Here is a 9956-nt window from a genome sequence, read left to right on the forward strand (position 1 = left end):
GGATAAACTTTAGTTGTTGCAATGCACTGAAGACGCGTTTCGATTATATATATATTTTATTGGTTAAAAAGGAGTGTTTAAAAAGTTTTGACACAGTGCTGAGTCAACTCGTGTACAATTAAAACGTGTTCGATTTTACCCTCAATATGAAACGAAATAAATTGTACGTTTGTTATATCTTATTTTTTTTATCGTTGCTACAGAATGCTACAATTGTGTGACGCTTGAACTGTATGTACTTATAATATATTGCATTCGTTCTTTTATATTAATTATACGTTACAAACAGTGGATTGTCAAACGTTTCTAAATTATTATCATTACTATTGATGAACATGTCAGTATTCAATAAACTAAGCACGTGCCGATGTCACGCTTCCGTCACCATCCCACTCCGAAAAGTGATTGACCTCCCGTTAAGCACTGATAGCGACAACCACACCATCCTACCGCGTGATTTATCACAGTATGCCAACACACAAAACCCATACACCATTCACACGCATTATACAATTATCAACACATTATAAAACCTTCAAGCAATTCCACGGCCGAGTCCATTTCACGGGGCGAGAGAGGTTGTGTACTAGTTGTTTGTTTAAAATCATTACCGTACCAGCATTCACCCCCTCTACGCAAGCTATTAATATCTCATGGAAAAGTCGGAACCCGAGACGCAAAATTAATTTTTCCTAGAGGAGGAGAATAGCAGCTCTACGGCGCCTCTCTAACTAGCGACAGATGGCTTCTGCTCGGGCCACAAAGGGATATAAGCGCGGATCGGGACTCGGCGCGGCTGCAATACAAATCGTGGCACACCACGTGGCCAGGGCTCTCGGTGACGTGGAGGAGCCATATGGCTCACCATCCTCTCCTATAATCTGGCGGCTGGTGGCGGGATTCGCGGACAGAGCGCTGAGCGGGGGCATGGGAAGGCTCTCCGGTAAAGCGCTGAAGCTTCTCCTGACGTGGCGCGTACGGAGCAGAAGCGAGCGAGCGAGCGCGCGCAGAGCCCCAGAGCCCTGCACTGCCGATGACGCCCGGCTACTGACACAGGTACGGGCAGGGACTAAACACTGCTTGAAGAATGGTAATAATAATAATGATTATAATAGAACATCAGGGAGCGCATCGGTTACGTGACAGTCTGTGCGCCACACACGGCGGTGTCGTTCTACACAGGAACTATTCGCTGGCGACCGATTGCAGTGAGAACAATTATTGGAGAATATTGAATGCGCCGATCGAGTTACCAGTCCAGTGTATTTTCTATCGTACGCATGAACCTATTTTTTGTTTCTTTGAGTAATTTTATTTAGTTTCATGGAAGTGTAACCCATACCAAATCTAGCGTTAGTTTATGTAACAATGTTAAATATAAATGCTTCTCTAGTTTAACTTTGTATGCGCGTACTTTCCTGCGTTCGGAATGCAATTTCTCTCTTTTGATTTCACCGCTCTTACCACAAACAAAGCTTTGCAAACTACCTGTTTGTTATCAGTGGCGCATTTGCGCTGCCCATACATCCGACTGTTCTTTTCCTGGAAAAGTTAATGGTTTTTCGAATTTCAAATAAAAAAAATCGAAATCAATTATGAAGTATAATAGAGGAAAAGAATATTATATTAACCGCGTGCGGGGTTGCTATATATTTCGCCCGGGCAGGCTGCACGCAAACAGCCCGTCTCGCCAATGTTTATGACTGCACAGATTTCGCACCTGATCCCCGAGGATTATTGCGCCAGCGCGCTTCTGCTTATTTGAATATACCCGCGAGTATTGTAATTGTATGCAGTACAGAAATACCACGTAGCCTCTAGTTATATGGCATGTATAGAGCCGCGCTGGACACGCTGTGCGTCAGTGCGGACGATAAAAAACGAGTACAAAATAAGAGTCACGTTTTCCATGATCATTCATCGCTTTATTTCTGTCCGCCACTCTCAAGTTGCCCGAAGCGAGTCCAACCCCAATCTCTTGGCTTGGGATGATGCAGAATCCTGATAATCTGATTACATGTGCCAATCAGCTTTCATTTACATAATCCCTTTGCATGCCGCACAAATCGGTCCCTTATATACTAATCTATAGACTATCTACTTGGTCGGCTACAATCCCTTCTCGGGAATTATTTTTCGTTCGGGGGGCGCGGCTGGGTGGGGGGGTGCAGATGATGTGCGTCTGGAGAGATGAGATGCAACGACCCGTGGCGTGCACTTACAATACTCATAATGGCATTGCAATAATAATGACAATAAAGCTTTGTTTTAGTAAACAGTTGAACTGCAATACAGTGCTATTGGTTAAAATGCATCACGTCTACATGGGCGTGAACACGTGTCGATATGAAAATGACGTGAAGAGTGAGCATCGTACAAACGAATTGAGCAGTATTTGTGCAGTATACAGTATGTTCTTGGAAAAATGTATATTCATTGCATTACGATATATATATGCACACACAAGACGTGGGATCAATGATGAAATTAAAACGTTCTCACAAAAGTAATGTCAGGTGTACTTTATTATATGAACAAGGAAGCACGCGTATGTCTGGTAACAATACGTGTGTGTGTGTTGTCATTTGTGACAGCAAACACAACTCAGAGCTGTAATGTGGCGATTGTTGTGAGTGATGGGTTTTTGTTTTCCTAACGGCCATTTCTTTGAAACAACTTGAATCGAAGGTATGAAGACAGCCGAGCCGTGCGCCGACACCACGCGAATGATGGAGAACCTCTCGAACTGGGCCGAGGAGTGCCTCACGGAAGACGAGGACATGAAGGGGAGCGGCCGTGAGGACTGCGAATCTCAACACGACCTCCTCTCGCTCTCCGCCTCCTACGACAACGACGACCTGGCCGACGACGACGATAAGCAGGACGACGACGACGCCGACGACTTGGAGGAGGACGAAAACGACGACCAACAGAAACCCAAACGCCGGGGCCCCAAAAAGAAGAAGATGACCAAGGCGCGACAGGAGCGCTTCAAGATGCGCCGCGTCAAAGCGAACGCACGCGAGCGGAACCGCATGCACGGGCTCAACGCGGCGCTCGACAACCTGCGCAAGGTGGTGCCCTGCTACTCCAAGACGCAGAAGCTGTCCAAGATCGAGACGCTGCGCCTCGCCAAGAACTACATCTGGGCGCTCTCGGAGATCCTGCGCGCCGGCACCAGTCCCGACCTGCTGAGTTTCGTGCAGACCCTGTGCAGGGGCCTCTCGCAGCCCACGGCCAATTTGATCGCGGGCTGCCTGCAGCTGAATCCGCGGACATTCCTGCCAGAGCAGAGCCCGGACTTCATGCACATGCAGGCGCCGGGCGGCGGCGGCGGCGTCGGTGGAGGTGGCGCGGGTGGCGGTGGAGGAGGTCCATCTTCCTACGCAATGAGCGGCCACCACCACCACCAACACCACCACCAACACCACCACAACAACAACCACCACCACCACAATCACCACCCGTACGCGGCGGCGTTTCACCACTCGCCCGGCTTGCCGAGCCCGCCATACCACAGCACCATGGACAGCGCCCACCACGCGTTCCAGATCCGGCCCGAGAGCTACGGAGCGGCCCTGGACGGCTTCTTCGAGACGGGCTCCGCGCCGCCGCCGCCGCCGCAGCAGCAGCCGCAGCAGCCGCAGCAGCAGCAGCCACCGCAGCCTCCATCCGCACAGGCTGCGGCAGCGGCTGCTGCGGCTGCTACTGCTGCGGCTGCGGCTGCTGCTGCTGGCGGCCAAGAGTGCGCGAGCCCCGAAAACTACGACCCGCCCCTGAGCCCTCCGCTCAGCATCAACGGGAACTTCTCGTTTCGACAGGAGACGTCGGCCGACTTCGAGAAGCCCTATCGGTTTCACTACGCGGCGGCGGCGGCTGCCGGCGGTGCCGCGCACGGAGCCGGCTACCCCCCGCCAAGCTTGCGCTGTGACCCCCCCGTTGAGGCGGCCCCCTACGATATCCACCCGCAGCACGAAAGACTGCTCATGAGCTCGCATCTCAACACCATATTTCATAACTGATTGTTCAATGATGAACAACAACTTCGCACCCTCTCCCTCCCCCGCCCCAACTGCGTTGTTCACACGCGGCGCAAAAGTTCAACGATGTTGGCACTCTGTGTGATAAACTTAACAGTGATCGCGCTTATTTGTATTGCTATTTTGTGTTCCATTACAACGCGTGTTTTTTTTACGTTGCTTCTGCTGGTATCACTGGGAAACGAATATTTCCTTCTGCTGTTCGTGAAATCTCATTTGTGACACTTTTCGAGAGTATTTAACTGGTGGCGCCACGCCGAGGTGACCGCGTGATTTTTTTAGAATTCGCCCATCGCGTTAATAGCCCTCGATGTAAGAGAATCGTATATCGTGACTCACAATGTAACAGCAACAATATTTTGGCTGTAGTGCGATTGTGCTTGTGTATATAATAAGAGGTGTGCGTATGTAAAATCACCTGCCCGACGCTATTGTGCCCTAATAGACGCTTTGCATATTTAAAAAAGAAAAAGGTAAATGTACTACTGAACGCGGTTTTTGTTTGGGTCCCTGACTGTCATTGCGAGCAATAATTAGGAAGCTATGCAATTTTTGAATTGTGAACCATCCGCGAATTTTACGATTATTTAATTGTCTTCTCACACAATGACAAATTTTTTGACTTCCACTTGCTTTTTGTATGCAATTTCTAACGAGACTTTTATATCGACGAGTCCATATTTTTGCGTGTGAGTTTCTAATCGCTGCCACGTTGATGATAAAGGGTAGTCAGTTTGTAAGCTCGAATAATAACAATGATAAAAAAACACGTAAAAAAATAAAGTTTATGTCTACCAAGAAACAGCCTACTATAAAGACGAATGCCTTAGACGTTTTATACAACATGCGGCATGAAGAAAGTTGATGGATATGTATTAAGAAAGTGATTAAATATATTTAACAAACAAATACATAATAATGTAGTTTTGCTGCCAATTTATTTTTTGTTGGGCCAATCATCAAGTCTTTCCTCTTGCCATCGGTGATACCTTATTCATGTGCAGCACATTCAAGTGCTTGCTGTGTCCCATTTCATTACCACACAGCAGGTATCTGTGCGAGAATAGGAAACTTGTGCTTAGGAACACTAGCGGTTGTTTTGTACATATATATTTTTGCTCTATGTATATCCCAGTGACATGAAATTAGCTCTTCATCCTATTTGATGGGATTTATTCATTATTTGATCTTTTTTTAAATGGAACCGTTGTCTATTTTGATAGACTGCAAAAGTGTACATGCGTAAATTTATTTGCAAATAAATTATCGTAAATAAATGTTAATAAAAATTGTTGTTGGTGGCTTGTTGCCTATTGTGACTCAAAATGCTTAAATGTGGGAAATCTTTCGCTGCGTTTACACTTCAATACTAATACTAACAACATCAGAAACTGTTTGTGGTTCTTATTTGTATAAAGTTATTTTATGATCATGATGTGCACATCCACAATACGATACCCGAAAATATGGATTGGATACCAGATGACTATACATAGCTTGATCATTATACATTGTTTCGTGTGAAAAAAAATAATTGCAAACGTTATGTAATAGAAATTCCATTCTGAGCAATTGAACACTGGAGGTAAAGTTAATGGAAGTACATCAGGCACTATGACTATGCTCCGATAATGTTGCACATCTATCGTATTATTCATGATGAGGTTAAAAATTAACCCAACCACACAATGTAAATCACATTGACTTCATGTAATTTCTATGGATGCATACAAAAGCGTAAATTGTAAAGGTTTGTTGAAAAATAGGGATCTTTTCATCAATTCTCCAATAATGTTTTACCACTGTTAAGAGAATAATTAGGTAGCAACCACCTGTGGTATTGAATATAGGCAAATGTACGTAACACATTTGCCACGTGCGTGGAAAAGGCGCTTTTTAATACCTTACCATAATTCTCATGGCAACATATTAAATTTCCATTACGACAGATATTAACTACATAACCACATAAACGCACTGATTATAATATATGTATGCAATCGTGACTGCATTTTTATGATAGTCTAGAAAGTCTAGATATATGAAATTTGGAACACACAAACATAGCCAAGTTTATGCTTATTTATCTATATAAAAAACAACCATATGCCATATATATTTCAAAAAACGAACTTTGAACTTTGAGTCCTCAAAAATGATAGCCCAGAGGTTGATTGGTTTTATTCATTGCACAGAGTCAGACACAAGTTCTAAATTTGAAAGTGATTTGCCTCCCATGTAGTGTGATGCTGAAGCCAATAGCAAGAAAAAACGCTACTGGTTACTCATAAATAAATAAAATCTACTTAAAAATAGGTCACTTTAGCCGCAGCCCATCTGCTGCTACCTCTGTTGAATGAAATGACAAAGGCATACAATCCCTACTCGTTGCTATTATTCTATAAAAGGGGTTAAGCCTCTACTTTAAGTAATAATGTCGGTGCAGTCGACCTGCAAATCTGATTGTGCTGTAATCTTTCGCAGGTCTCCCAGGTAAAGAGTGCTGGCACATTGCAGCTTGTCATAGCCTTGGCATCAGACGTTATCCCTTCTGTTGCCAGGAAACCAGTGCTGGAAAATCTCTTGGAGCACTGGGGTTGGGATAGAGACTGAAGGGTGACACCCGCATGTGAAAAAACACGGAGCCTATAAATGCTGATTTCAAACTCATAGAGAGCTTCACAAGACTTGTCGTCAGTGATCTGTAGTGATAAGTCCTGCAGGTGGATGCGTAAGTGCACGCACAAGTAGAATATTTATAGTGGCATTGCAATTCCTAGCGTGTTGCATGACGACAATATCTATTAAGAATGAGTGATGTGGGATGTGCAGTGGTTAGCAAGGCCTATAAAAAAATGAACGTAAATATTTAACAGATTTAAAAATTAAATAAACCAATCACACTGTTCAACTTCAGGGGCCAACCTAACAGGTCAGAATTATGATCTTGAATCACATTGTGTTTTTTACAATCTTTCTAATATCTTCTTTACAGTGTTGTAAACAGCAACAACATGAAACAACCCTCAATATCGACTATCTCATGCCAGACTTGGCCCTGAACCCCCCCCCTCCCCCCAAAAAAACCCCCTGCCACGAAAACTATTTAAAACCAACAAACAAACAAAAGTCCAAACCCTGATGCAGAACGCTGTCGCAGCAGGGCTGAAATTAAATGGATTGCCAGATTGCCTCTGGAACAAACAAACACAAAAACACGTGAATACGTGCAACAACAAAAAAAAAAGGCGTCGGGGAGGCCACTGCTTGTTCATCACAGCGAGCGATCTGGCGGGTGGGCCACAACGCCAGCGCACAACGCCCGCGAGTCCGTTGGGTGCCTCCACGCGGTGGAGTGGAGGGCGAAACAAGTGGCCCCGAGGCAGCAGCCGCAGCCGCGCGGACACGGCGCGGCACCCCGCCTGCCGCCAGCTGCCAAGCTCGGAGGCCCACGCTACACGTGGGAGGGGAGCCAGATCCTCTCGCTGCCTGCCTGCCTGTCTCTCTCTGTGTGTCCACGGCAATTTGCCCACGCCGTATTAGGCCGAACAAAATGTTAATAAATTGAGACGGAACTGGGAGTTTAGATTAACATGCCCGTTGATGTGGCGATGGCGGTGCCAGTGTTTTCTGTGATCGGTTAATATCGGAGTCGGTTTGTTTTCCTCCTTTTTTTGTGTGTCACTGACCGAAATAAACATCTCGCTTAAAGAATTTGCCGTGGAAATTATTTTTTGCCATTCGTTTTTTTTATTGAATATTGTTCTTATATATTTTCACACGTTCGCGAAGCCTATGATTTAATTGAGGCAATGACACGCACTGGATTACTCATCAATATAAATATATAGTTATCAAACAACATTGGCACTACTATTATAATTTTTCATGCTTTGCACATCCTACGTACATTTTCCCATTAGCTGTTAACTAAATTGCCAAATGCGTATTGCAAGTTCAAAGACAACAACATCCCCCTTACAGCGTTAAAAGAATCTTGGGGTCAAGTGCAGATAGCGAGTACCTATGAAGGCAAACACGGCACACGAGGGGCTGATTGACCAGAACCACACCCGGTCGCCTTTGTCTCCTCAGTACTAATGTTTTACACACTGCACAAGGTACTAATTTGAGGCTGAGTCGGCCTAGGGGAGACCCAGAACCGAATCAGATAATCATCACTGGTATTGGCTGAGCGGGAATCGAATTCGGCACAGCGCGCTAACCACGATACTAGGCTACCGCTCCCCATATACAATACTGTTTCAAGTATTTGTACAGTCCAGACACACACAAAGACATCAAAAGTTTAATGTCATATATTTGTGTCGTATCTGAATCTTCATTGACTTCGGCGAAATTAAATGAAATAACAAATTTGCGAATCACAACATTTATTCTCACATCACTTAACATTTTGCTTCAAGTTTGCGAAGGCGAGCCCGTGAAAAGTAGGATTATGAAGCCCCCCCCCCTACCTCCCATGCAAAAAAAAGAGATAAAATTCGTCTCTTTTTACCGAGAAAAATGCAAAGCAGAGAGATCACAACACCTTCAATCGAAGCAGCTCGGGTAGCTTTAAGTTGTGTGTAATTGGTTTACAGCACAAACCAGTGGTGCTTTTTCCTGTGATTCCCTGCCAGGCTGTAGGGGTGGCGTCAGCTTTTTTTTTTGTTGGACACAAGAACGAACCCCCTCCGAATTCCATCCGCGCCCGAAGGACAGGGACTGCCGGCCAATCACCGGGTTTCAAAACGGCAAAAAGATTCCTTAGGTTCGCTGAAGGGCGTGTGTGTGGAGATGGGGGGGGGGCATCGCCTCCTTCTCCTCCCCTCTCCATTCATGGGAAACAGACGCAGATGTTGCTTCCGCGGGGTGAGCATTCTAATTTATGAAAATCGCAGGCATGAATATGCATGAGAGGCAGCAGCTCGTGAAGGCTGAAAACACGCGCTATATAGAGGGGCCACCCCGGCCAAACGTCTCGCAAATCACTGATTGGGGGGGGGGGTTTCTGAGATCTGAAGTGGTGCTCATGCTACACAATACAAGAGGAGAGGAGGGGGGTGGGGTTAACAAAGATTCCACCTGCCCCCCGTGTCGTCTCGAACACTGTTGGGGCAATTGCTGTTCGCGAGCACTTGTGGAAGGCCGGCACGGCACGCAAGGAGCTGGATGGATAAAAAGAGGTGTAGAAAGGTCAACACGCCCGGCCGCCTTTGTCTCCCCAGTACTGATGTTTACACACCATACTGGGTACTCTCCTGTAAAAAAAAGACCTTTATAAATATAAAATGAAAAGCATTATATTTTCCTCAAAAATATAACTATGTTAAATACGAATATATAGTATTATTTACTTGCAATTGTCTACCTATGATATACTATAATAAATTACAGCCCTTTGGCAATTAACTACAGGATCAATGCATTAACATATCTCATAATTGTAAATGCTACTTAAAGATCGTTTGAACAAATGTTTGGTAAATTGAAGGTGATAAATGCCACTTAATGTTTGGGTCTGAGAAATACTTAACGTTTTAACGATCGCTGGGGAAGGCAGCAATTAAATGAAATCTTTTACATTGACATTTTTTTTCATTTGCATTTGTGTGCCCCGTCCACACAGAAGGGAAACAAATCGTAAATTGGACGTACCCACTGCGGCAGCGCCAGCGCTATGCGGGTATGAATGCAGGTCAGACAAACGCGATTTAACCCGGGGTTCTCAACTACGATTGAGAGCTGATGTTTGCAGCACGACACTGCAGTTGGTTGTTTCTCCAGCGGTCGCCTTGCTGGTCAGTGCAGGCTTGGAGGAAGCGGGTGGTGGGCACAGGACCGGTTCAGATAAACCGCACCGCTGGAATCGTGGCCAGGAATCGAACTCAGGTGACGGAGTGAACAGCGTAC

At 45.4% G+C, this 9956-nt stretch overlaps 1 protein-coding gene across 1 annotated transcript; it reads left to right on the forward strand.

Annotated features, from left to right (window-relative positions):
* The first annotated feature begins 682 nt into the window (after nucleotides 1-682).
* On the forward strand, nucleotides 683-5531 carry NEUROD1 (neuronal differentiation 1). Its single transcript, XM_078871265.1, has 2 exons — nucleotides 683-1056; nucleotides 2689-5531. The coding sequence occupies exon 2, from the start codon at nucleotides 2691-2693 to the stop codon at nucleotides 4020-4022; it is 1332 nt and encodes a 443-aa protein (XP_078727391.1). The 5' UTR covers nucleotides 683-1056; nucleotides 2689-2690; the 3' UTR covers nucleotides 4023-5531.
* Nucleotides 5532-9956: the final 4425 nt, after the last annotated feature.

Source organism: Lampetra fluviatilis, chromosome 2 (assembly GCF_964198595.1).
Source record: "Lampetra fluviatilis chromosome 2, kcLamFluv1.1, whole genome shotgun sequence".
NCBI classification, from domain to species: Eukaryota; Metazoa; Chordata; class Hyperoartia; order Petromyzontiformes; family Petromyzontidae; genus Lampetra; species Lampetra fluviatilis.